The 27,528-nt window shown below is 39.0% G+C and overlaps 4 protein-coding genes across 5 annotated transcripts; 2 read left to right on the forward strand and 2 right to left on the reverse strand.

Moving 5' to 3' along the window:
• Positions 1-27: 27 nt before the first annotated feature.
• Positions 28-3,373, forward strand: LOC103707277 (probable indole-3-acetic acid-amido synthetase GH3.11). Its single transcript, XM_008791701.4, has 4 exons — positions 28-393; positions 992-1,093; positions 1,535-2,346; positions 2,631-3,373. The coding sequence occupies exons 1-4, from the start codon at positions 104-106 to the stop codon at positions 3,203-3,205; spliced, it is 1,779 nt and encodes a 592-aa protein (XP_008789923.1). The 5' UTR covers positions 28-103; the 3' UTR covers positions 3,206-3,373.
• A 1,134-nt stretch (positions 3,374-4,507) lies between these two features.
• Positions 4,508-8,218, forward strand: LOC103707279 (40S ribosomal protein S4-3). Its single transcript, XM_008791703.4, has 5 exons — positions 4,508-4,605; positions 6,388-6,465; positions 6,564-6,744; positions 6,853-6,950; positions 7,534-8,218. The coding sequence occupies exons 1-5, from the start codon at positions 4,603-4,605 to the stop codon at positions 7,969-7,971; spliced, it is 798 nt and encodes a 265-aa protein (XP_008789925.2). The 5' UTR covers positions 4,508-4,602; the 3' UTR covers positions 7,972-8,218.
• Positions 8,219-9,570: 1,352 nt separating this feature from the next.
• LOC103707278 (desiccation-related protein PCC13-62-like) lies at positions 9,571-12,251 on the reverse strand. The gene is made up of 3 exons (XM_017842849.2): positions 11,857-12,251; positions 10,920-11,145; positions 9,571-10,104 (listed from the first exon to the last, which is right to left on the reverse strand). The coding sequence occupies exons 1-3, from the start codon at positions 12,207-12,209 to the stop codon at positions 9,727-9,729; spliced, it is 957 nt and encodes a 318-aa protein (XP_017698338.1). The 5' UTR covers positions 12,210-12,251; the 3' UTR covers positions 9,571-9,726.
• A 4,434-nt stretch (positions 12,252-16,685) lies between these two features.
• LOC103707315 (heavy metal-associated isoprenylated plant protein 35-like) lies at positions 16,686-18,462 on the reverse strand. Of its 2 annotated transcripts, none has more exons than XM_039132768.1 (3): positions 18,261-18,462; positions 18,100-18,147; positions 16,686-18,005 (listed from the first exon to the last, which is right to left on the reverse strand). In XM_039132768.1, exons 2-3 carry the CDS (start codon positions 18,110-18,112, stop codon positions 17,065-17,067), a joined length of 954 nt encoding a protein of 317 aa, XP_038988696.1. In that variant the 5' UTR covers positions 18,113-18,147; positions 18,261-18,462; the 3' UTR covers positions 16,686-17,064. The 2 variants fall into 2 exon arrangements, with proteins under 2 accessions (XP_038988696.1, XP_008789974.2); XM_008791752.3 differs by having other exon boundaries at positions 18,072-18,147.
• Positions 18,463-27,528: the final 9,066 nt, after the last annotated feature.

Genomic DNA, 27,528 nt, shown 5'->3' on the forward strand with positions numbered 1-27,528 from the left:
CTCACATTATATAAGCACCAACAAGACTCTATACTCATCACCTTGCGGTTTTAGCCTTCCTTTCTCTGTTAACATCCATATTATCCTTTTGCTTTATTGAGATATGGATGGGAAGATGTTGGAATACAAAGGAGAGAATGCACTTCGAGAGCTTGAAAGGTTGACGACGAATGCCAGAGAAGTCCAAGAGATGATCTTGAAGGAGATCCTTACAAGAAATAGAGCCACTGAGTACTTGAACAAGTATATGGAGGGATCTACAGATGTTGCCGAGTACAAGCGCAGGGTGCCGGTGATCACGTATGATGAAATCCAGCCATACATACAGAGGATTGCTAATGGCGAGGATTCTTCCATCATATCTGGCTGCCCAATTACAGAGATGTTGATAAGGTGCATTCTCTCTACCCCTCCATTTCTCTGTCATAGTATGGTGCAGTGATGGTCTAAACACCAACTCTTTGTGGCATCTCTTTTAACTTGGCCTAGAGAGACCACTGCATATGGTTCCTTGGGGTCCAGAACACAAGGTTGATTGCAGCAGGAGAATCCCCACCTTAGATAAAAACACATCCAGTCTTAATCACAATAGTCCCATCCAGATCCACATTTGTTTTAGCATACTGGCTTGTGTGTGGTCTTTGTGGAGGCCCCCCACAGCCCGTTTTTCCCCTGCAGGCTGCCCGGTGAGGGTAGTCACAAAATTCTAGTAATTGTCCAAAACCCTCATCTTGTTTTTTTGATTATCTCCAAAGTATAATATTTCAACTTCTTTTATTATTTCATTCACTAAACTTGTCCTATATCATAGCTCAATTTTTTTTAAAACAAGTGATTTTTTTTGAAATAAATTGCCATTTATTTCAAATCCTGGTGCTCTGCTATTGTGTCCTAAATTTTCTGTAAAATAACATTACAAAGTTCTACCTTAGCAAATCGATCTTAAAAGTCTACCATGCCGAGGTTTTTGAAGTGTATGATTTGCATGCAGCTCAGGGACTTCTGGTGGGGAGCCAAGGTTGATGCCATCTATTGCAGAGGATATTGACCGCAGAACCTATCTTTACAACCTCATCATGCCCATTATGAACCAGTAAGAATATCTTTCAGCAAACCAAATCACACAATTATTAGATGTTACAGACGCACTTGGTACTACAAATTGTTTGCTCTTGGTTTCTAAGAAACAAAAGCTGGCCTAGATGCTTAGCAAATCTTGGCTCAATCCATTACAACAGTTACTTTCTCTCTCTCTCTCTCTCTCTCTCTCTCTCTCTCTCTTTCTCTACTACCTTGAAAGTTTTAATGCATAAGGCCCCTTAACTTCTTGACCTCCTGGAAACAAGATGCCACCTTGAAGCCTTTGTCAGTAGTAAAATTGGTTGTCACAAGCAAGTGATTTTGGGCCATTCTAATGTTAATAAAGCAAGATCTAATACTTAGCATCATGTTCATGGATTCCACTGAAACTTGTGCTATCCAAGCGGCTCAACAAAATAACCTGCTGCTTTGCTATCCAAATCCATCTCCTCAGGCACATCCCAGGGCTGGACAAAGGCAAGGCCATGTACCTCCTCTTCGTCAAGGCCGAAATTCCGACGCCTTGCGGCATGCCCGCCCGGCCGGTCCTCACCAGCTACTACAAGAGCCGCCACTTCCGGCAGCGCCCTCGAGATGCTTTCAATGACTACACCAGCCCCGACGCTGCCATCCTCTGCCCCGACAGCCACCAGAGCATGTACTGCCAGCTCCTCGCCGGCCTCGTCCACCGCCACCACGTCCTCCGCCTCGGCGCAGTCTTCGCCTCCGCCTTCCTCCGCTCCATCAGCTTCCTCGAGTGCCACTGGCCCGACTTGGCCAACGACATACGTTCCGGCCGGCTGAATTCCGCCATCACCGACCAGGAATGCCGGTCGGCGATGTCGGCCTTGCTCGCATCGCCGAACCCGACGCTCGCCGACGAGATCGAAGCCATCTGCAGCAGTGGATCGTGGAAGGGAATCATCTGCCGGCTGTGGCCTAAGGCTAAGTACCTCGAGGCAGTGCTAACGGGGTCCATGGCGCAGTACATTCCAATGCTCGAGTTCTACAGTGATGCGAAGATACCTCTGGTGTGCGTCATGTATGCCTCCTCGGAGTGCTACTTCGGTGTGAATCTGAGGCCCCTGTGCGATCCAATGGAGGTCTCCTACACTCTGGTACCCAACATGGGCTACTTCGAGTTCATACCCTTGGAGGATGGCTTGGGCTTGGATCAACTGAAGGAGGTGGAGAATGACAAGGTGGTGGGCTTGGTTGATGTCAAGATTGGATGCTACTACGAGCTCGTCGTCACCACGTTTGCCGGTAAGCTGAAGTAAATGAAGGATTAATAGGTCAGATTAGTTCGATTTCCTTTAATTTTTGATAAATATTCTTTAAGATTTACTAGCTATGAACTCTTATCTTTCGTCTAAGATTGCACCGGACGCATGCATGCATGCCGAATCAGAGGCGAGAATCGGTGCAACTAAGATAAATTGAAACTAAATTTCTTTAATGCCTCATTTAGTTTGAATAGTTAGATTATAATAATATGGTAGATTTATATAGTCTTGGCTCATTATCTTATGAACCTTGCTTTAGCACAGGACTCTATAGGTACAGGATTGGAGATGTGCTCCAAGTTAGTGGCTTCCACAATAATGCTCCTCAGTTCAAGTTTATTTGCCGGAGAAATGTTGTGCTTAGTGTGGATAACGACAAGACTAATGAAGAAGACCTCCATAAGAGTATAACAACTTCAAAGAAACTCTTGGAAGCTAACAATTACCTTCTTGTAGAGTACACTAGCTACGCAGAGACATCCACTATTCCTGGACACTACGTGCTCTTTTGGGAGATCAAATGCACCTCTGATGACACAAGCCAAACAATGACACTGGATGATCACCTTCTCCAAGATTGTTGTATAGCCATTGAAGAATCGCTTGACTATGTCTATCGACGTTGTCGGTCGCATGATAAGTCCGTGGGACCGTTGGAAATTCGCTTGGTTGAGGCTGGCACTTTTGAAGCCTTGATGGACATATTCATTAGCCAAGGTAGCTCAATCAATCAGTACAAGACACCAAGGTGCATTGAGTCCAGTGTCGCACTCAAGTTTCTTAATTCAAAAGTTAGGAGTTGTTATTTTAGCCCTCGGGATCCGACGTGGAATCCTTAGGCTACAATAGAGTAATTAGGTCATTTAGCAACTCTTTCACCCCTCCATAATGATGAAGCAATTGGTTATCCTCTGATTTTTGTCTTGGGAGGAAGATTTGCTTAACTTTGAAGACTAAACATATCGCCTAATTTATTTTTGATTTTGCTGAACTTTATTTTATAATTTGATATGGTCAAACATTATTGGTCAAACTTGGCAGACATCTATTCCACTTATCATTAGGATTGGATGATTTGGTGCTCCACTTTTGAAAGAACTACTGGTGGTCTTCATCTGAATATCTGTTATCGTATTGATTAGGTAAAGTGATGATGATGCTCCTGCCCGTTGTAATTCATAACATTATTCCTCAGCATTGATCGATAATATATTTCTCTTGAAAGTCAAGAGATCAATAGCTACTCTTTCTCCTAAATCATAAGAGACATGTCAATGATTACGATTGGTTAAGAGATGATTAACAATATTCCATTCGCTGATGGAATGTAATCTCTGCACATACCTTAGCCAACAAGTACAAAATTTTTAATCTTTTTTTGCATGAAGTTTTTATGTTTATTAAAAGTTGCAAGCGATTATCATGGGGCAGCAGGAATGAGGGTGCACATGTATGTGTGTGTGTGTGTGTGTGTGTGTGTATGGATGTATAGAGAGAGAAAGAGAGAGAACTTTCATAGCTTATACCTAAGCTTAATTAATTACATATGAGAAGGGCTTGACAACACATATGATTTAATGTTCATCTTCTCTGCCAAGAATTGGTGAGATATCCCTAAAGTTGTTTATTCAAATGCATGCTTAGGAACAAAATTTCAAGATTTTATGCTTGAAAAAAGATAAGGGTTGGGCCGCGAATTTGGCTAAAGTTTTGGACGAAAAAATCATGAATTGACTCCACGACTGGCCGAGTCCATTTTTGGAGAAGACGTACTCTCCAACAAATCCAATCGATGACTAGGTTGCTTTTTATGCGGCTCACCATTCTAAAGATTTTATTTGGAGGAAGCGTGATATAGTGCAGGATTTTTTTTTAATTTATTATTTTTGGATTTTGTTGGTTGCATCCACAATCCTAAGGTGCGAGCCATCGTTGTTAAAAAAAAAAATAAAAAAAATAAAAAAAATAAAATAAAAAAAAAAAGAAACCAATCGATTGTCCTCTTGGACCCGGTCCAAATGATGGTTGGCATCTGGACGGTCGATATGGGGTTTGACGGCAAGCGAATTCCAGGGCAATCTCGTAATTTGAGACCGATGTAATAAACCCTAAGAGTTTTATATACGGGTTCCTCGCTGGGTTTTGCCTCTTCCCTCGCTTTCCGAGAGCCGAAGGGGATCTCCGCGCGACTTCGAGCTCTTGCAGCAGGAGGAGAAGGCGGAGATCTAGAACAAAAATGGTTCGATTCCAGTCTCCTCGTGAATGTAGTGATGTTATTTGTGCTACTTGATGGAGTTTAATGTTATGATTTCGCTCCTTTTCCCCTCTTTTGGTCTCGATCAAGGGTTAGGGTTTACAAGGATTTCCCACTTGATTTAGATTTTTGTTTCTGGTTCTTTGAAGGTTTTTGAGTTAATTCTTTTTGCGATCTAGTGGGAGATGACAATGTAGGGTTTTTAGCAGCAAAAAAAAGTTTTTTTTTTGTTTTTTTTGCTTGGACGTTTTGATTTTAGATTGGAAAAATAGAGTTGGAGCTGTAGTAAGGATCCGTTCATGAAAATTTGTTTATTTGTTTGCGAGTTTCTGCGAGGATCCATAAGTTTTCACTCTATTTAAACATCCTTGAAAAAGAATCTCATGTGAAATTATATTGGAACTAAAGCAGAAAAAGAGGGAGCTTTTATGGCAGTTTGGAGATTGGAGTGTGAATTCAGCTTGGCGAATGATGTTCTTGGATATGTAACCTCATGTTTTGTATCTAGCTATCTTAAAATTTGGAAAAATAAATAAAAAGATTATAAAAAAATAAATTCCATTTGTGTGCATTACTTTAAGATTTCGGAAAAAATGATGGACCTGTTTCATTATTGGTATGAATTGCACACCCTAGGATTTATGTTATTATGTCGTCAAGCTGATACCAGGCTGCTACAAGCAAAACATTCACCTCTGGGCTAAAACTTTTTTGTTTTAGGTCTGTCAAAATATGCCACAGATTGATATACACCAATCATATTATTATCTACTGCGCTCGACTTTTTTAAGCAATAGATGCTAGCATAAATCGTTGTTTTAGGTTTAACTTTTCTCAACTGAACTTTATTTTTTATTTTTTCAAATGTAGTTACTCAGTGATAACTTTGCATGCTGATGGACCACGATGTCTGAGTATATTCTGTTGCATAACTGTCTGTTAATCTAAACCCAGTACCAATTCTGGTCCTTCCAGTTTTTCATTTATCAAGACAACATGCTCAAAACTTGATCCTTTTTTCACTCATTTGAAACCTGAAACTGTTATCAGTTCTCTGTATAATGCATCTGGATGAATACTTCCAAATATCACCTGGAAACTTATTTTTTTGAATGACCAACCCACAATGAATTCTGGCTGAGGCTTCTTCCTTTTCAACTAATTCATACTGGAACATTAGCTTCCTTTCAGCTGCTGTTGATAGGTAAGATAATGGGTCGCTTTTTCGACTGCTGTTTTTAGCCCTTGGTTCGCCATATAGGCTTCCAGTTGAAGATTATCTGTAGTCTGTGCATATTATAGGATTCATTCTCCACTATGTGGTACCGGAATATTAATTGGAAAATGCAAGATTTTTACAAGCAAGGTTGACATTTTGACAATGTTCCAGTAATTGTTCGATTTTGAGCTGTACCAGCTTGTTCTTAGAAATAGAAAAAGATGGAATTTGTGGGGCAAATATCTTTTTTGTCTAGTTTTACTTGCAGCTTGATTGTTTCCTTTTCATAATGTTGGTTGCAAAATACTAGTTTGTTTTTTTGGATAGTTTGTTTTTTTTGGCATGAAAGCACAATGTAAAAGTTATTCTGCTAGTTTGTATGTAGTAGAAGTCAGGCACCTTATCTCTTGTGGGTTCAACTTCAAGCTTCCAATCATTTCCGATGAGCAAACCCTCACTATCAAAGTGCTTGCCCAATTTGAAGTGATAAATACAGTGCTCATTTTTAATTTTGTTGCTGACCTTACTTCATGCTTATTTAACTTCAGGCAAGGGGATTGAAGAAGCATCTGAAGAGGCTTAATGCCCCAAAGCATTGGATGCTGGACAAGCTTGGTGGTGCCTTTGTAAGTCAACAACATGCAATGTCTTTTTCTCCTCAGAAAAAAATATTACTAAATTGTCATCCCCTTGCTTCTTACTGTATAAAGTTGTTATTTATTAGGCCCCCAAGCCATCTTCTGGCCCTCACAAAGCAAGGGAGTGTTTGCCCCTCATTCTGATCTTAAGGAATAGGTTGAAGTATGCTCTTACTTACCGTGAAGTCATTGCAATTCTGATGCAAAGACATGTAATGGTTGATGGAAAGGTCAAGACCGACAGGACCTATCCAGCTGGTTTCATGGGTGCGCATATTGATCAGCTATATTTTGTCATAAAAATTTCTGTTGTATTGTCTAGGAAATATAAATCATATTTGTTATCTCTATGCTGTTCTATTTTGTAATTTGCAGATGTTGTGTCAATACCTAAGACTAATGAGAACTTTCGGCTCCTCTATGACACCAAGGGGCGATTCCGTCTCCACTCGGTCAGGGATGAGGAGGCTAAGGTCTTTATTTTTTTTTCTACAGTTTTGTTGTATGCATTAATGCACCGTCATGATATCTAGGTAGTTCATGGTTGCTGAACGATCAACAGAAATCACTATTTTCTCTTCAACCCACACCCCTCCCCCAAAAAAAGGGAAGAAGATAACCCTCTTCTCTCTCTCTCTCTCTCTCTCACACACACACACACATAAGTTTCCTGTGTTAATCAACAAAGATGTTCTTGCTTTCTTGGGCACTATATTCTATCAATAGAAATTGCCTGTTGATCTGCACTCACTAGTCTTGAACTTTTTCAACTACTATAATATATTCTTTTGCTCTTTCATTGGTGCTGAGGTGATTTTAATTTGTGTTATTTTTTAATCAATCAATTGCTTTAACTTATAGCTGCTCATAAAACTATTGCAGACCTATGTTAAATACATTTTGTATTCTAGAAGCCATTCCCTTGATCTTGCTGAAATTACTGAGCTATGAATTTTTCATATGATGCACTGGGAGTCTATTGATTAAACTTATGTTGTAGCCAATGGTTTTTGTTGTGTACTGCCTTAATAATTCTTTGTTTTTGTCATCTTTCAGTTCAAGCTATGCAAGGTTCGGTCTGTTCAATTTGGTCAGAAAGGCATTCCTTATCTGAATACATACGATGGCCGCACCATTCGTTATCCAGACCCCCTGATTAAATCTAACGACACCATTAAGCTTGATCTGGAGACTAACAAGATCGCCGACTTCATTAAGTTTGATGTTGGAAATGTTGTCATGGTGACTGGTGGAAGGAACAGGGGACGTGTGGGTGTTATCAAGAACAGGGAGAAGCACAAGGGTAGTTTTGAGACTATCCACCTCCAAGACGCACTTGGTCACGAGTTTGCAACTCGCATTGGCAATGTTTTCACCGTTGGCAAGGGGACAAAGCCATGGGTTTCTCTTCCCAAAGGCAAGGGTATCAAGCTCAGCATCATCGAGGAGGCTAGGAAACGGCTTGCTGCATCTGGTACTGCTGCTACTGCCTGATCATTTAGCATGCTTCCATATTTTGTCAGGGATACTCAGATATTCTTTGTGGACGTGTAAGGGGGGATGTTTTGAGTCCTTTTAGTTGATGGTGTCAAATTTCCAAATTTTGTTTGCTTTGAAATAGGGATATCAAGCCTAGTTCTCTTAAATTCAATCAACAGCCAGATGGTGCTTGGTTTTTACTTATTAATATTTGATTATATCTGCTCATACTTTCATGACTATTAAAGTGGTTTCTTGGTTAGCTTGTTTTTTTAGCTGCTCTATGATGATTAAATCAGTTGAACTTGGTAGCATTGATGCTTTCTCATCTGTTATCCTTCTGCCAAAACGTAGCTGTTTGTGCCCTTGGGCCTGTGTGGTCTAGTCGATTGCTGATGTTACTTTGGTCACCTCCGTGCAGTGGATAGGATCTCCCCTCTTACAAATCAGTATGTGATTGTTAGGGGTTATTGTTAGAACCGGTACTTCCTTTTAATTTATTTGAGTCAAGCTGTGGCTACTGTTAGGGTTTGCAATATGCTAGTTGCTGCTATGTTCATGGCAATGACTGCTCTGCCATCATCGATCTATAACAAATTATAAGTATTTCCAGAGCTTTGAAGAAATCCTGAGAATTTAATCGCTTCTTTTATTTCTTTATTCATTGGTTAATTCTTATTACAACTTTTATATTAAACTTTTCTATCTGAGTGTTTTAAGGGAGTTTCATAAAGGATTATGATTATCGTAGCATGTTGCAATTGAGATTTTGGGGAAATGGGGCTTCAAGTTGTAAAAGAAGTTTCCGAGTCACTTGAAGTCTTTGAATGAGCTCAAGTGCAGCCAAGAAGTGGTAATACTGTCGCTCAGGTGGCTTCTGATATTAATTTAGTTATATTTGTTGGCCTACTAGACATATTCAATATCTTCAGTAATATTTTCACCAAATATGTTACTAAGTTGTACTCCTCTTACTCCGTGAATCACAGTTTATTCGTGTTTGGAAAATTGAGCAAAGCTAAATCCATGATCTCACTCACGGTATGTGCTGGTATGGCATCTTGTCACAACATTTGGAGATTATTCATATGGACATTAGCACATCCGATTTTATTGTTTACTTGTAAGATTTAGCTATTTGGTTTACTTCTGTTACCGAACAATAGAAGGCAAGTAATTTGAGTGCCCATTATGTGCTTGATATGGCATCTCAATGGAACTTTTGGAGAAGATTAATCATGTAGATATTAACACATTGCTGTTTTTTTAAGTTTACTTGTGAAATTTAGTGATCTATTTTACTTTTGTTACCAAATATTAAGAAAATAATTAATTTAAGCGGCAAAACATATTCGATTTTAAACTAGCAAACAGAGGCAATGCTTGATTTCCAGTAATGTTTTGTGCTTGGTAGGTCAAAACTAGCAACTATTGTTTCATTTTTTTGGCATATTTGGTCACAAGGAGATTTATTTAATTTATGTCCAAGGTGTTTCGTAGGTGAAGTTAATTTCAATTTATCTACCAACCAAGAGTGAGTTTTCTCTCTGAATTCCAGATAAAAGGCAACTAGTTTTTGATGCATGGTCGGTTGATTTTACATGCGACGCTTTCAGAGCAACTGGAAGATTTTCTTTAGCTATGTAAAAGAAGATTAACTTCATAAGATATCTTATACAGGAAACTATAAGTGTAATTTAGTTTCTACATATCATTCAACCAACCCTTTATGAGTCACAAGATACACAAGTATATGATACAAGAATTCTCCTAAGCTCCCTGCAGAAGTTCTCTGGCAATTTTTCCACTCCCTCCTTTGGGCAGGAAACCACCAGGTTGGTGCTCATTGCCAGTTCCATACACAACTCTGAGGATCTCGGCAGGGGTTCGTCTGTAAGCGAGCGAGTTATCGTTGGCTGATATGATGTTACTGCATATCCTGCTCTCTGCTCCTAGCTCGACGGGGACGATGAGACCTTCATCTTTGATCCCACACTTTGCCAGTTCATTTCTTAGGTTCGATATGCGGATGGTAAACTCAGCAACTGTGATGTTGTAAGTTGGGACTAGCTCTTTGGCTCGCTCATAGAGCAGAGCTCTTATTACTGCATCTTGCCCGGCTTCAACTGCTAATAAGCCTGCTAAAAGCTGCATGAAAACCCAGTGACATGTTATTTGTATCATGATTAGAGCTCAATTTGCCTAGTGTTGCCTTATATTCTAGTTTGAAGCATAGAAGCATTTTAGCATGGCTACCGGTGTATGTTTTAATTTACCATAAGTGTGAAGTAAGATATATCAGTAATTGTGAGTTTTTTATAACATCAGGAGTTACCTGATTGTATTCATTTCATCTAGAATTCACAGTCCCCATGTCCAGTCTGGTGACTATGATTCCAACTCTCTGCTGATGATTAAGAGTGCAAATGGGATATAGCTGCCCATATTTAATTAGTAATTAGATAGGCAGGTATATATTAGCTTTATGAGCAAATAGTTGTATACTTCTTCAATTAAACTTGGTGTTTCTCTGATTTCAGTTTGCCATGAGCTTACCAAGAACCTAATTGGGTGTGAGTCAAATAGAAGGTTCAATCAGTGCAACAACAGATTGAGGTGTTACATACTTCAGTCTTGTCTAAGCGACAATACTATGTTTTTCTTGATTTTATCAATCATATTGCATACAATAGCAGATTTAGTATATGATCCAGGAGTATAAATTATCAATGAAAAAGAAAAGGGGACTGAAGCCCTACTTTTACCGTTCTTCCATCTTTTTCTAATTTTCTTTTGAGAGATTTGAGTTGAGTGAGTTGAGAAAAATCTTTCTTCTTTCCAATTGGAACAATATAAGTATATAAGATAATGTTATCTTATTGGAAGTTAAGGCGACTTGTAATATTGTTCAGCAACTCTATTTATAATACAAGGTGCATCAACATGCGGTGTTTGTGTGTTACCCTTTTTGATACGAAGCCCTCGATGTTTGGGTTAGCACCAACGTAGCCCACGAGGCCCATGTATGGTATTATATAGGAGGCCAGCAGGTAGTTGAGGCTGTTGATGTATGGATTGAATGGAGGGTTCAGATTATATCCAAATGCATCATCCATTATCTTTGCGAAGTTGTGTACGCTTAGATCTATCAAAGGCCTTGGAAACCCACCAACCGTAGATTTGATGGCCCTTAAAATCAACCACAAGAAGATATGTCAATTGCAAAATGTTGCATAAAAAATGATAGTAAACAATACAAAAACATAAGAGGGAATGTCCATTCTAGTTGCATGTATGTGTAAACTAGTGAATTGGTAATAGATATGGTTGCAAATGAGTCGGACCATTTAGAAATCTGACTCCGAGCAGGTCAAGACTTCACCGAACCTGCTCATTTACTTGTTGGCTAAACTTGGTTGAAATAAATACCAATCTCTAGCTTGCAAAATTTACTATTTAATTTTGTCAAATGGCTTTTCATTGTTGCATGAAATAAATACTTGCTGCTAAAATGTTAGCTTTCTTGATATTTGTTTTTATAAGCTAAAAAATCAAGGCTGATTTTGGGATGTCATTCCAATTCTCTCTCAAGAAAAAAAAAGTGAAAATGACTTATACTAATATCACATTCAAGACATTATTGTAGAACTTCTTACCCATCTAAAATAGAAAAAATGGCAAAACTATTTTTTTGAGCAACGAGTTTAAAAAAAATAGAAAAAAAGGGAAAATTTTTTGTATTCTTCTGCCACGAATATTTTTTCTACAATTTCGTAGTATTTTGTTTTTTGATTTTATTAGTTGTATTCATACTAGATATGTATAACTCATGCGCAAACACACACACTGACACATGCGCAAGCACAGAGGAGAGAGAGAGAGAGAGAGAGAGAGAGAGACCTCAAGTGGCCAACTTCTTGATAGCCAAACTCCTCAATGATGCGCTGTGTAAGGTGATCAAGATTGGCTTTCATGGCACCTATTGGAGGTGGTCCACCCATGGCGAGCTCTCGGTCAACGGCGTCAAGCCCGTAGCCAAATGCACCGTACAAGAACCAATCACACTCGATATGTTCCAAGTTCAGCGCGAACTGTAGCAGGTCCACGTCGTAGGGCAACACCGGGACCGAGACCGCCGGAGGATTTGAGGGGCAGATTGGTTGAAGGTGGTGGTCGGAAGGCTCGGCTTTGCTTGGGAAAAGGGTGAGGAAGAAAGATAGGAAGAGAGGGGAGAGAGCTCGTAGAGACATCATTATTAGATTATTGGAACTCTCACAAACCCAAAGAATGTCATGAGCTATAGGATGGTGAATATTTATAGCCAAATTTTTGTTGTGTTACGTATCAAAAAAGAGGAGCTTCATGGAGCCCATAGATCAAGATATGGGTAAGCCATCGAGGAAAAACCGGCATTACCAATTAAACCGTCCAAGCTAAATTCCAGACATTCCTATATATTATGGATCGAGTGATGTCATGCAACATGGTCTATTCCTCATTCCGTTTTTTTTTTTTTGGTAAAAATTCATATAGCTCTAGCGTAAGTACATCCTGCCAAGTCAAAAAAAAGTAAAAGATATAAAGAAGGGGATAGAACTGTCAGTGTCGTACAGATGAACTCTCCAAAGTGTCGAGATACAAATGAGGCGACCCAATCCGCTGCTCTATTTGCCTCTCGAAATACATGCGCTGCTTGGAAGAAGGTAAACTTCTGGGCCAATCTACGGATCTTACAAAGCAGAGGGTGGTCAACCCCATACATGTCCACTCCCCGAACTTAGTCAATCACCGTGGAAGAGTCCTCCTCAAGGCACATCCTGTCGGTACCGAGAACGTGCCTCGCATGTGCCCTCACTCGGTTCACCACCCATGGTGGTAGGAGGAGATTGATGCAAGTCATCTTGGTTAGGCCACTTATGTGGCCATGCGTTTTGGTAGCAGACAGTTGCTGTACAGTGAATTGCCCTATTTCTCTCGTACCATGAGGGAAGGTGAACCAAGTAGTTAATAGAGTGGTGCAACAAAGTGTCAATTTTTTTTTTTTTTTTGGATTCAAATCCAGGTCATTGGCATTAACATCGAGGAAATTTTCCAACTAAACTCATTCGTATCCTCTCAATTTTTTCTATAAAATTTTAAGCTTCCAATTTGATAAGTTATCGATATATTTAGATCCAAGGAAAATGACCGGAGGTTTGTTCGCTTATGAAAGCTTCCGTACCACGAGGGTCCAACTATGTTATATACCGTCTATAGAAAAAGTTAGTAGGTTTCGCTGCAAAGTTTTGTAGGCTGGAAAGATGAAATAAAATGTTGATGGACATTATGCGACACTTGGTGTGACAATACTATAGTTTTAGGGGATGGGTTACAGCATTTTGAAATTTACGTAGGTTGTTTTATTGTTTAGGACGAACCCTTTGTTTGGCACAAATGATGGATTGGTGGAAAGATGGATAAGAAAAAGGACATATATTTGATGAAATATGGAAGAATAGAAAGAAATAGTTTTCTTCTCTATTTAGTATAGAGAGAACGAAAGGGAAGAAGGATGATATTTGTCTGATATTTTTACTAAACTATCTTTTAATAAAAAAGAGTGAAGAAGTGTTAAGGTTCTATCAAAAAAATTAATGAGGATTATTTTGTCATCCATTTTTCTTAAGCTCTTTTGAACCAAACGGTGGTTGAGAGCCATCCATCCTTTCAACTCCATCCATCCTCTCTCTCATGACCCCAACTAGACATAGGGTAAGAGAAGATAACAATGTATAAGAATAGAAAGATGTGGTTGTTAAGCATGACCAATTCCTTTAAACCACTATGGCGAAGGATAAAGTAGAACATTATATGAGAACTCTGAATTCTTCAGTAGTATCACTTTATAGGAAAACACCATGCAGCTAATGATCATACTTCCAGCTCTGGCAACTGTGGTAGCTAGAGTGTTAGATCACACTTTGGAGAAAGAATTTGCGAAAATTGGTGGAATGTCGACCTTCCACAGAGGACTAGCTAGCGACTGATCGATCGACGCATGATATGTATATGATGGAAGCCAGCAGGTGGTAGTTTTGTTGATTGCTGCTAATCTCTCCAAGTGACTGATCTCAACTTCAAACCTGAGTTGGTGGTGAGTAACTATCTTATTCTAAACTGATAATTCCATTCTCTGTTTAGTATAGCTTTCTAGTATATCCTCAATAATCCACTCTTCAAATAAGGAAGAAAGTAAAGCCTTATGTCAAATCGGCTCTAAACTTTCTAACACAGCACGCCACCAGCTGGTTGTGGGTGTAATTCAGAATTACACAACCACAAGGCAATCAATCAACTCTGCAATACTTGCCATTTTGTTTTGTTTTTTTCTTGTTCCAGTGTACTCCTCCATATGAAAGCATTGTGCCTTACCTAATACTTGGATGATTAACAAGGAAATTTCTTTAGCAAGTTTTCTTCTTGCTTTATATCAACAAGTTAACAACTAGCTTGATAATTATTGCATTCGCTGCAAGTGCTAATGCTGTTTCAGAATAAATGACTGCTTGCAGTAGTTTGATTAAAATGGAATTATTTGATTGAAGGGATCAAGTTTTTTGGGCGTGTTTATGTGTGGGGCGGGTCGGAGCTCCGTATTAAAGAGGAAAATGTAATACTTCTGAGAAGAAATAGATCTAAAGGGAATAGTTTGCTTGATTGATTCTCTTAGGAAGACCCCACTTATACACTATACAGCTAAATTAGCTAACCTTGGAATGTGTATTGAGCTATACATCAAGTGATGGATTCTTCAAAGATGTTACCATGATTTTTTCAAGGATCCACTATTAACTTCACTCTTATAGTGATATATACATGACCTGTTTCTTCATCCCTGACATGGAAATACTCTCTAGATAACTAACATTTGTATATTAAAGTTTTTATGTAGGGTATGGATTTGAAATCCTCCTTTCCCATGTCCATCATTCAGATTATTAATTCACCACATTCAAAGATACTCATACAGGTGGACAGGTGATGATAACAATGTTCTATATAACAGCATTGAACTTATTTCTTCATCATATTAATCCATTGTGAGTCTATACTGGTTGCTCAGTCTAATTTTTAATCAGTTAGTCTACAGTTATCTGTACCGCCGATAACTGTTTCATCTAGTGCTAATGCCTTGTCATGCTTCCTTATGCTGGGACCCTACATCACCATCCATCATAATATTTTCTTCGCATAATCGACCGATGTTTTTAATTATAATGATTAACTCAGCCTTACATTAACTAAGTATGGCATGCAGCAATGCACTTAGCTATGCAGGAACTTGCTTAATGTGTTTGAAGCAATCTACCATGGTGATTTTTGGCTTAGGGGCTAATCCTTCCTTTCCATGGGCATTTAAGCTGGGATGGAACCTATAACTGCTATATGATGTTACTGAATGCTTTGGCGTATACTCACATCCTAACATCCTAACCTCTGTTTGGTGTGATCAAAACGTGCACGCAACGCATACCCTTGGCAGTGCACAAAAGATCATTTTGCAATGAAAGGGTCATCACAAATGGCTCTCCGAGCCCCCACCCCCATGCATTGCTTCTGAATTAAGATTCCCAAGCATATCTAACTCTAGATCCTCAATGGCACCAACAAATCTCTTTGCAAAGCTCCCTTTGTTTGCCTTTTGAAAGATGCCATTACCCTCTCAACGCCAGCATGCTTCCATGTCAGCCTTCTGCTTTACCTTGAAAGCCATCACTAACATCACAATTAACTGGCTAAATAATCTAGCGCTACCTTCTCCTCGTCTCATCGACATCCTTAGATAAATTGATGAGAGAAATTAGATGATCTCGATCCCATGTAGGACTTATAAATCCACTGTAATGATCCTGTGTTCTTATAAGACCAACCAAACAGGTGACAAGGAAAATGCCAATTCACTCCCAAAATGAGACATGGGTTGGGCACCAAGGATGAGTGAGAGGAAGTCAAGAGTCAAGTGATGCCATGAGTGGATGTCTTAAGCTTTTTCTTCTTTTTTTAGGGGGAAGCCTATGGGTGTTATTAGTATTGTCCCACTTCCACATGGAAAGCTTGTACAATGATGAAAAGCTTGGGTTGGTCCAGTGGCATGTGTCTCTAATCATAACAGATAGATGGATAATATGCATGGAACAATAACAAAAGGGAATAACATCCCAATGGACACCAACACAATTATGGGGTGCGCAATTTCCTAAGAAAAATCTTACTCCAAACACAAGCAATCTTGATCAATCGCATGGTCAAAAGGAAATGGATACAGAAAGGCGCACACATTTAATGAGCCCATGCGAGAATAAACTTAGAATTTCACTTACTTCCAGTGTACTTTTTATTCTCAGCATAATTCAAATAACAAAAGCTGAAGGAATCCTCTCTGCGACCACAATGTCAAAGTATGTTAAAGTATCACCCACTCTTTGGCCTGCTGCACTTAAAAAAAGATTGTACTTCCCCACCATCCTTCCAGGTGGACAACTAAGCTGAGTTGGGCGCATCACCTCAGGATGCCCAAGGTGGGGCCAGAACATTTCGCCCAAAGGAATGTCACAATGAATCACGGTATCAACAATTTCTCACACTCTTGTCAATTTAATACATACATCAGAAGGTATGCAAAAAAAAAAAAAAACTATATATATATATATATATTACAAACAATTAGGCATGAAGGGATCACAATCTTCTTTACAGATAAAAAAACCCTGCAAGCAAACCAATCAGCATGACATGACAATGGTCTTTTGACCTCCATCAACCAATCACAATGAGAAGAGAGGCCTCATATCACAAGAAAAATTACAAAACTTAAAGAGGAGACTTGCCAAGAAGATGAAGGAAAGCTCCTGAACATTAACAAGTTATTACTTATCCTAGCCTACTTGCCAATTGAAATTAATACTCACAACTAATAATAGGCTTTGCAACACAAGAGTCACAAGACTACATCAACTACTCCACTCATACAAAAGTATAAACCTAACATTTCACAACGGATACATCCATAGATAGGCTTGGAGGTATACATTACCTAAAGCGAGAGATGGTTGCTGGTGCTTCCTTCCCTCACATAAGATTGCAGGAATTGGGGTTCTCATCGCTGAACATGTCATCATAGGAACCCGCCGGCGGCGGCGGCGGCGGCGGCGATGACATCGATGAGCTCCGCTCCGACTGACCGTAGTAAAACGCCGGCGGAGGAGGGTATGGCGAGTACATGTAGTTCTGAGGCACCGGTGGCATCGGGGTGGCGGCGTAGTAGGCTTGGCTTGTGCTCGGATGCGCCGTGTTGTAGCTCATCACGTACGCCGGCTGAGGAGGGTATATCGAGTAATGGTACATTTGCGGCGGCGGAGTCCGGCTCACGCCGCCGAACTCTGAATTGCTACCACCGGCCTCTTTAGCTACAGTTTCTCCTCCATCACTATCACCATTGCTGTTCTCTTTCTCCCCTTTCTTTCCCTTCTTTTTGCCGCCGCCGGTGGCCTTCTCGCCGCCATTGGCGGGGCCGGCAGCCTTGCCAGGAGGTGAATTGGAGCTCTCGGCGGCGGCGTTCTTTTCCTCGGATACTGGCGGCACCTTCGTGGCATTCTTGGGGGCTTCGCTGTCGGCTTTCGACGGCTCATCGGGCTTGTCGCCGGCGGCTTCCTCGGCTTTGCTGCCTCCGGCGTCTTTGCCTACGCTTTTCTTTTCGCCGGAGGAGTGTTTGGCGGCCGTGGCGGCGGCGGCGGAGGTATCGCCGGAGGGGGATGCGGATGGCGTGTTATCGGAGCTTTCACCGGGATCTTTGGATTTAGAGGAGTCTTTGCTCGGCTTCTGGTTCTTGCTGCTGCTTTTGTTCTTGTTGTTGGTGTTACCGCCGGGATTTGGGTTGGTGGGTTTCTTCTCGGGCCAGAGCTCGGCGTGCTTGTTGGACTTGACCAGTTTCCTGATAAGCGTTTCAGCGTCGACGTCTCCGGTTACCGTTACCTTGTGTTGGAGGGCATCAACTTCCGTGGTATAAACACCTATAAAAATTTAATAAATTAGCCTAATCCAGTGAAAGACGATTTGTAAAAGATTTAAGAGATAACCTTCAATGCTTTGGAGGACTTTCTTCACCTTCTTCTTGCATCCCTCGCAGTGGATTGATACTTTCAACACCCAAGTCTGCACCACCAAAACATATATAAGTTTACAGATTATACCAGATAGTTGAAATTGTTAGACTAAAACACTGCTAAGGAAAACAGAGACATGGGATGTGTGGTTAGCAAAAGTACCTTGTATTTGAGGGGTTCAGATGCTGCTTCCTCTGATGCCATGAGAGACCCTTACTTTAGAGTGTGCGTGTGTGTGTGCGCGTGTGTGCGTTGGGGGGGTTCCGGGAAGAAGATTTGGTAGAAGTTGGCGTGGAGAGAAAGGAAGCCAGGAAAGAGAAAAAGGGAGAATGCAAGGGGAAGGAGAGAGGAGGGGGGGGGGGGGGTTAAAAGAAGACAAGTCGGGGGCTTAGTGGGGGTGAGGGCATTGCTTGGTGGGATGTGACTGGGGAAGCAAACTGGGGCACACACATGGCTTTGAGATGGATGGAAAGGAAGCCATCAAGGAATGCCTTGCAATGGAGAGACTGGCCCCCTGTTTTTGGACAGTTAGTTCCCTTCATTGGTTGTCCTCAATGATGGACACTAACGCCTTATGAATTGAAGGATGGGTTCATTTGCAACCCCCGTGTATCTATAATTGTGAGATGATGATGACCATACTCCACCATGTTCGGTCGAGAGATGTTTGGGTTACATTCAGTCATCTTGGAGAATGATTCGACTACGATTATCAGCTAGATTCAGGGAGGTTCGAAGGTCGTTGCTGGTGACCATTTTTTGCTTCGCAATATCTGGATGATGATAAGGGACGAAGGAGTTATCCAGATGGAGCATATTTTTAGAGAAGCTAACGTGGCTGCGGATTGGGTAGCCACCTACTTAGCTAGCCATGCCGATAATACCCTATGGGCGGAAGATGGGGTGCTGCCTCGGAAGCTCCGTGATATTCTGCTTTTCGATCTTCTTGGGTGCGTCCGTACACATGTTGTATGAATCACCCGGTCTAGCAAAAAAAAAGTTTGGGTTAAAAATAACAAGAAGTTATCCGTATTTTAGCTATTTAGTTGGATGGGGTTCTATTTTTATTTTAATTTTTAAAAATAGAAATACATATATTATTAATTTACTACTAATTTGGTATCTTCTAAATGGAGCTTGGACACTCTATTTTATCAATCCAGGTCAACGCTCTAATCTCCAAAATCTAATTTCGATTTCAGTCACGAATCATATATGTCGGAAAACATGACTATTTCAATTTCTATTCTGATCGCGAACCAAATGCATCTTTAATTAATTCTTTGAAATACCATCTTAGCATTGTTTATTCATTGTCCTACTCGTTATCTGATTTGATTTACTCAACTAATCAATAAATAAATGCCATCCAGGATCTAAATGAATCGTATACATGGAAAACTTTGTAATCTCTCAGTTTTGGAACACTTTGAATCGTATGCTTGTGCTAATGTAGAACCCTCGCACTCATATCGGGCATGTTTAGCATGTGTTTCACCGCCTAGGCATGGAGCCTTCCCCCCCTAAGACCAATAATTAGATGCTAACTCTACTTCATATATATTATTTGTTTGAATGCATCGCATTAGAAATTTTCTTTCTAGTAATCCTTGGATGGAGAATACTATGGATACAACTGGATTTGATAATAAGCGCACCATAAATTTTATAATAGAAGGTGAATGTTGTGGGTTATTTCTTTGTTGTCAACAAGAAAGATGCCCTCAGAAAAAGAAAAGAGAAGAAAGATGTGCTTCAGGATAATTACAGGGTGCACAATTGTTATAAGAGTACCATAAGTTTAGATAGCCCATATGCTACATCTTGAGTCTTGGTCTGCCTTGCATGTCATGGGCTCATGGCTTGATGGTCATGCAACATGTGTGTGTTAGTTTATCGCAGATCAACACATATTCATTCTTTCAGTAAGCATTGACATTAATTCAAGATTGGATAGCTATTCTTTATAATCAAAGATACTAAAAAAAACCATGTTTATGTTAAAAATCGGCATCATTCTTCATTAAAAAAAATCCTACATGTTCCGTGATATGTGTATTATGGGTCCCACCTATCTACCAAGCATATAATGCCACTTGGTAACTTTGTAGCATAAGAGGAAACATTGGCTCATAATAATAGATGCATCATTTCTTTTTTAAAAAAAAAAAAATAAAATAAACGAAGTTATGTGGGTGTGGGTTATGCCTGTGGACTAGCATCCATAAACATGGGCTTCCCCCTATGCGTGGACGTGTTTGCATGTGAATGGTAAACAGCCGGGCGAATCATGCACTACGCTCACGAGCGGCGACATTGGAACATAAGGCTGCACGTACGATTGGAACTCGTACACTTCAACTAGTCCCCATAAGGCAGCCAATGGGCAGACAACTCAGATAACCACGTTGGCTGTCCCTCCTTTAGGTCCCCTGAACGAGTTTAAATAGCTTTTCTCACAGGGTCCGCACAAATGAATGATTGATCTTTTCGGACAGCATTCAGAGCACTATATTCCCTTTCATTCATCTATTTATACAAACTTTGGAACAATATTTGTGCTATCTATCCATGGACAGATTTGCATGAAGAAAAGTAAATCGTTCTGTCGTGAGAGAGATACAACCCCTATCCTTTGTCGAAAAGGGAGTGCATGGGTACGGCTGAGGTGCTACCGAGTCGTTCTCCTCTCTCTCAAACTATTAACTTAAAAAGAACTGCTTCATACGGCCTCTTCTAGATGATTTTTATTTCTAAATTGAGGTACAAATATTTTCATGAGCATGAATTGACTATGATGCTACTGTTTTTCTGAGTCATTCCTCTCTCTCTCTCTCAAACTATTAACTTACACAGATAAATATATATACAGCATCAAATCACACAATACTCTATATGTTTCTCAAATGTTAGATAGGAATGGTACCAAAAAACTTGTTAAGTACTAACTAATGAAAGTGAAGTCTAGCATCTACAGCAGTTATACACAACATGTGCAAGTGGCCAATGCTAGTGAAGCAGGACAAAAATTTCATGCAAAATAGTTACATAAGTGACATATGTAACCTCTTGATTGAGCTAGAAATAGATGCTTGTGTATTATGTTGTACATGTCATCGGACTTTGATGCAATAGTATGGCTGGTCCCCTATGATATAGATGCAGTATGTTCGAAATATGGAAACAGTTCTTTTGATTTGATGGAGCAAAGCTATATACATCCAACCTTCTTAATTGATATATGTCTATCCCTATCGCATACCTCACCATGTTGACAATTAAAGGAAGGAGAAACTAGTCTGGAGCAAATTATTATGAAATTAAATAGAGAGATTTTGAATGCCAGAATTTAGAAGAGGACAAATTTTAAATTATTGGTGTCCTGGTGAGTGACAAACTGGCAATGTAATTTTTTTTTTGCCTTGAAGAATAATGGAATGATGATAAATATTGGGGCCTGAAAGGACCATCATCACATGCACTATCATTACTACAAACTGTTTGAGATGAGATCAGAATGTCTTTCTGAGTTCCGCAAGGGAATCAAATATTTATGGATGATGTAATTGTAAAAGCCAAAATATACGGCACCATCGATCCTTTCTCCCCTTCTTCCCCAAAATCCTTCATTTAATCATTACTATGATCCTTAACAATCACCTAATTAAAAGAAATGAAAGAGGAAAGGAGAAAGTGGAAAAGGCCATGGGAACTCCTAGTTCGAAGACCCTTCCTACTTTTCCCCTCTCCCTAGAAAGAGCTTTCTCTCGGAGGGCACTTGAAAAAAGCTTGAGGTAATTAATGCATTAATTGCTCTTCCAAAGCAAGTGAGAAAAAGAAAGGTGACACGGAGGAAAAGAGCAAGAAGAGCTGGATGGTTTCTTAAGGAGGTCTATTTCCTCATCCTTTTTAGGAGCTCAGTTCATGCGTTCCTCCCTGAATGCTTTAAACAGCTAAACCATATGTAATAAGCTCCCCTCAGTAGCCATGCTCCTTGTTCTCACCAGCACAGTACTCTTCCAGAGTTGGGAGAGATCAGAGTTGCACCCACCTTAGCTTTTTACCTCTGAGAGGTTCAACTCAATGTGCAATGGTTGAGGTAACCATGGTAAACTGGGAAGTGACTCCACTTCTTTTGGCAGCGCACGCACACACAAGAGCACAAAGCGAGACACAGAGGGAGAGGGAGAGGGAGAGGGAGAGTCTTCAGAAGGCAGTACATTGAAATGATCTCTTTGACTGTGAAGGTACATAATATGGACAGCTTTGATCATATCTGGCGGAATGACCACTCCCTCATAATGCAATCCGACCGTGACCCCGAATGTCCTTTAAAAACTCAGCTCTTGGTCCCACAAAAATGAACCGGATTCGTGGTAATTAATGTTATAATGAGGAAGCAAATAGTAGGCAAAAATGGATTGCTAATGAATGGGATTTACTTTCAAAGCCAATTCATGCAAAGGTGGTCCTCCCATGGTGGCAAACTCATACCTATGAGATAGCATCAAACCGGAAATCAAACAAACAAAAGTTAAAGCTTACTTTTATGGAGAAAACGAAGGGGGACGTATTTGACAGTATAGTTAGATGTTCCAATCGCACAGCAGAATCTAGAGACTGTAGCTAGAGGACCTAATAAGTTTTTCTTGCTTCTAAAACCTCTTCTTTGCCGACCACTGAAGAGGACAGCCATCATCACACACATCTCATTGACTCGTTCCCCTCTCCTTCGTCATTCTCGTTCTTAAATTCTCAGAATTATCCTTGTGACAAACTCTTATTTCGTGTCATGCGGATGACTTAGCCAAATCCTTAGGCTTCAACCCTTGTTGTCTGGGCCTATTGCACCATTGGCTGAGGCTTGCTCGAGGAACCAAGTTAATTATAGTTTCCATAGGTTTGAGTAGGAGGTGTACATATATACAACCTTTAACCTAAGTCAGGTTTGTATGTCGAATATTAAACTTAGTTCTGAAATTTGACCTTTTTTTTTCTTCGTTTTTTTGGGTATTCATGACCACATGAATATAATTTTTTTCTTGAAAATAAGTGTGATTATTTATACATTTCCATCACTGCAGCAAAATGTTTAGTTTTACAATGAATTTGGTGCAATTTAGGATGGTTGCTACCTCTGCAGACTACTATTTTTTAACCAATCTCGATCTTACCTTTAAACAGGACGAATCATACATATCTAGTACGAATACATCCAATAAAATTAAAAATAAAATATCCTAAAACGGAAGCAGGATAAATGATGCATCAATTCACATAATCTTGCCCGAGTGCTAAGCTACATAAAAAGCAACCTAGTCTGCCACCCTACTAGTTTCTTTGCAGAGGTATCTAGCCACCAGGGATATATTTTCCAACACTCCTCCATACGTCATACAAAGGCGGATGGATGACAACCATCCTCCCCCGTCGCAAACAAATATATTTTTTAACTAAAGACAAATTACACTTACTTTTCTCTGATCAATTTTGCGACTATTTGATTAGATGTTTTATCCCATGACTCACGCCTTGGATAAATGAATGCATTTCAATATCAAACTTTGCTATTTTTCTAAATTTAATAAGATTAGAGCAAATCTTGGAGGGTTGCTTCCGATTTGTTAAAGAATAATATACGTAATTAGATGGTAAATTGAGTTACTGACTGAATGGGAATTTTCACAATCTTCTTGTCCCAAAAAAGCCATGGCCGGTGATTTAACACTATAATAAAAAGTTTGACATCAGGTAGAAAAACTGAGGCTTTGTCGAATTCTGATGGAATGGGTCAAAGCTTGCTTATTAAGAGTCTGAAAAAAAACCATCAATTCCAAACAAACCACAGTCTCAATAGCCAACTGATCGGAAGTTCGATTGAATCCATTCAATCAAACTTTCCATTATAAATACATTTTTAAGAATTTGTTGTTTAGGCTTAGTCAAAGTCTCAAACCATCAACACTTTGAAAAGGAAAAGCACTTATAGAATTTATTTTTTAAGCTATCCAATTTGTGATGCTTTTTTGTAATGTTAAGTGCTCTTATCTCATTGCACAGGTCATGTCACATCTGGCTCGTTTCCTTGATCAAAGAGCTTGTTCACAAAAATAAAATATTAAAACAATATTTGGCAAATCTTGGAGATTTTACTATCAAATCCAAGAGATTAAATTGGCAAATCTATAAGAATATATAATTATTTTAAAGACTCAAATCTATATTTAGCAAACTAGCAAATCTGGCAACACAACTTTCAACAATAATTCCTTTTTCTCAGAAAAACTTTGAACAATATTTGAAATTAAGGTTTCAATAACTCTGCTTATATTCAGACCTAGAGTTGCCATTATTGACCATAGCTTACAAAAAATAATTTCAAATTTAGCTTACGACTGAATATTTTAAATTAAAATAATTATTTATGGTCGTCATTATTAACTTTTTAATGGAAATTTACCTGACAATAATTGTAAAATAAAAGTTTCAATTGGGAAAATTGTTCTATGTAGATTGTTTTTATATTTTATATCAATGAAATATTAATATAAAAATAAAATCTAACTCTAATAATATCAAGAATCAAATAAGAATTAAATACAATTTATTTAAGTCCTAAGATAAAATATCTAACTGCTAGTTGCTTACTAGCTTTAGCTCACCTAGTTGGCATTTCTCTCTACTACTTGAAATAGGTACTATATATATCTCTTATAAAAGAAAAAAACGCATCACATAGTTGTTGTACAATCCCCAAGCTTTTTAGATAATTTTTTTTTCCTTTCTAAAGTCTCAATGCAATTAGAAGAGAGAAGATAAAAAGAATAAATCTCCAAAATTTAAATTCTTGATATTTCTCCATCTAAAACGGGTTATTAGACATCTTCTAATATCGGAGTGATAAACATTTTGAATGCAATGGAGCCTACGTATCTCCTGCATGTCTAATACTAGATCATGAAGCCACAATAAAATCCCACTATTTGGTGAATCAAACTTCCAATCATTCGCTCTAAATTAAAATTCCACATGCATTACATCTCATATAATTAAGATTATTCAAAAAATTGGATGCCATGCTATTATCCATATTTAAAATAATAATAACATTAATACCCCGCGTGCTAGCAACCGTTCATCATATGCTCTTTCCAGTAGATTACATGGAATCTGATGTAATGAAATCCATCATATAGATTACTTGCCTCTTGATTTCTTCCGCCGAATGCTTGAATTGGATGGCATCGATGTGTCAACCTGCTTGATAACAATTGTGAAGAAATTATACCGTACATCATATGCACCATGCAGCGGTGGACCATTTCAATCATCTCGTCTCATTCTTATAGATCTCATTTATTACGCGCTTGTCTCAGTTGCCACTCCCCTCACCTCATTTTGGATCATTCCAGCAGGGCACCGCTGACGTGGTGCGCATGATGTAGGATATAATTTCTCGCAAATGTGGTTGATGGATTTGTGAGAAAATGGGTACTTCAAGATTGGCAGGGAAGCAGTCAAGGAAATGAACCGAATATCTTGTCTTATAACCCAAGGCTACGCGAAGGAAGAGGAGATCTTGATTCTGCGAATGAGACACTCAGTCTCGTTGTCAGGAGAGGCATTGCTCGTAGTGTCGAGAGAGGCCTCGAGCCCAGTAACCGGACCTACCTACAGGGGGGCTGATCAATGGGATTTGCAAGCTCGGGCAGATGACTGCAGAAGAGATGCAGATTAGAACACCAAGTATGGAGCATTATGATCCTAAAACTCCTCCTGGTTCTGCAGATGGACTGTTTCTTCGTAAGCTCTATAGAATTTAGTAACCCAAGAGATACAGGCCATAAGAAGTTCCGAGGTAGATTTAGTTTGGAAGCTTTTTCATGATGGTGATGATTGAACTACTCGTTTCACCAAAAACGGGGGAAGGCAGCTTTGAATCTACTGGGTAAGCATGAAGGAGTAAAAATTGTTAAAACATAATTATTTGAACAAATTATTCAATATATCATGGTGGTTATTTTCAGCTGCATAATTTTTTACTCTAGACAGTTTCCTAGTTATGCGCATTGTTTATTTTAATGTGCTTGAATTCTGTCTACCAACCGATAGTATGATATAGCATTTGGCTTGTATTTTGAGTGAATGTTTCAAGTTTGTATTTATCTATTTTTTTTTCTGTGTCAGCAGTACTCAGAAATCTTTATAGTACTATATAATTTAGCTATTCTAGAATCCTAACATGACTTTTTTTTTATCAGTGCATGAAGTTTCATGTCATCTTAAATTATTTATACAGAGGCTGCACTGTTCAAAGAAGAAATGCATTTGTTAGTACAATTCTAGGATCACATAATAGCATATATCAGTACATAGTGTTTTTTTTTTTTGTTAACGTGATTTTGTATCAGTCAATATTATTTTTTTTAGCATTATCTTGTTAGAATAATTTTAGAAATTGCATCACAACTTGTATTAGCGAGTAATATTTTTTTTATTAGCATGATGTTATATCATCCTATATTTTTTTTTTTTTGTATAGATTCTATATATGAGTATATATAACTTCTAAAATATACAAAATATAATGAAATATAAAAATAATTTTTTTCTGTAAATATTTGAACAGCATTCATACAAATCTAATGCAATGGCTTGAGCACTCTGCCTAACCTCTGGAAATATTAAAGCTCGCAGACGTAGCAGATTCATACGTGGATTGCGTTCATTGATCTCTTGTCAGTACCCCCTATCCTTTGCTTGATAAGAAATATAAAGAATGAACTGATTGTCTTATAAGGAGGCAAACGTGCTTGCACGCATTTGTAAAGCACAAGAGGCCAAAGTTTCCTGCAGCAGATGCTCTCTATAATAGCTGCATTGTGGCATTTTTTAATCTATCAACTTTTCAGGTGTTGTTAGGTAATTGAAAAGATATAGATAAATATGTGATCTCCTTAAAAAAAAATGCTCCAAATAATGGATATTTTTTGAGAAAAAATATTGCTATCTGATGTGTCGATCTGATCTCTTGGTAAGTGGAGCATTAACTTAGCTATGACGTGCCCTTTGCAGGCTGGAAGTTTGAAGGTAGCTTGCAAAATAGTTGTGTTTAGATCATCCTTCCCTTACTGCTTTGCCAATCTAATGGTTTGGCGAGGGAACTTTGCAGTTGGCACCCTTGAAATGAATATGAGGTTACGTAAAGTAGCTTTATGCACCCCCAGTTGGAACTTTACGCCAATATCTATGTGCTCTATTATTTTTCAAGAAATAATAGAAGCGCATTCCTTGAAAGGGAAATCCACTATAAGCATAGCACATTTACAAAGATAATTTCCAGGAGTCCATTTGGAATATTTATCTTCTATCTTACGTATGTCCAGCAGCACACTTCAAATCATTTGAGAGTGTATGAGTGGCTAAGTAT

The sequence above is a fragment of the Phoenix dactylifera genome, chromosome 13 (assembly GCF_009389715.1).
Source record: "Phoenix dactylifera cultivar Barhee BC4 chromosome 13, palm_55x_up_171113_PBpolish2nd_filt_p, whole genome shotgun sequence".
Taxonomy (NCBI): Eukaryota; Viridiplantae; Streptophyta; class Magnoliopsida; order Arecales; family Arecaceae; genus Phoenix; species Phoenix dactylifera.

Excerpts from the sequence above, each read along its gene's own strand:
- LOC103707277 (XM_008791701.4), top strand. The coding sequence starts at position 104 with ATGGATGGGAAGATGTTGGAATACAAAGGAGAGAATGCACTTCGAGAG. Across the intron at positions 394-991 it reads ATTACAGAGATGTTGATAAG|CTCAGGGACTTCTGGTGGGG; the intron begins GTGCATTCTCTC and ends ATTTGCATGCAG. Across the intron at positions 2,347-2,630 it reads CGTCGTCACCACGTTTGCCG|GACTCTATAGGTACAGGATT; the intron begins GTAAGCTGAAGT and ends GCTTTAGCACAG.
- LOC103707279 (XM_008791703.4), top strand. Across the intron at positions 6,466-6,563 it reads ACAAGCTTGGTGGTGCCTTT|GCCCCCAAGCCATCTTCTGG; the intron begins GTAAGTCAACAA and ends GTTATTTATTAG. Across the intron at positions 6,745-6,852 it reads CTATCCAGCTGGTTTCATGG|ATGTTGTGTCAATACCTAAG; the intron begins GTGCGCATATTG and ends TGTAATTTGCAG.
- LOC103707278 (XM_017842849.2), bottom strand. The coding sequence starts at position 12,209 with ATGATGTCTCTACGAGCTCTCTCCCCTCTCTTCCTATCTTTCTTCCTC. Across the intron at positions 11,146-11,856 it reads CAAGAAGTTGGCCACTTGAG|GGCCATCAAATCTACGGTTG; the intron begins GTCTCTCTCTCT and ends GTTGATTTTAAG. Across the intron at positions 10,105-10,919 it reads AGGGCTTCGTATCAAAAAGG|CTTTTAGCAGGCTTATTAGC; the intron begins GTAACACACAAA and ends GTTTTCATGCAG.
- LOC103707315 (XM_008791752.3), bottom strand. The coding sequence starts at position 18,302 with ATGGCATCAGAGGAAGCAGCATCTGAACCCCTCAAATACAAG. Across the intron at positions 18,148-18,260 it reads CTGAACCCCTCAAATACAAG|ACTTGGGTGTTGAAAGTATC; the intron begins GTACTTTTGCTA and ends TTGGTGGTGCAG. Across the intron at positions 18,006-18,071 it reads AGTCCTCCAAAGCATTGAAG|GTGTTTATACCACGGAAGTT; the intron begins GTTATCTCTTAA and ends AAATTTTTATAG.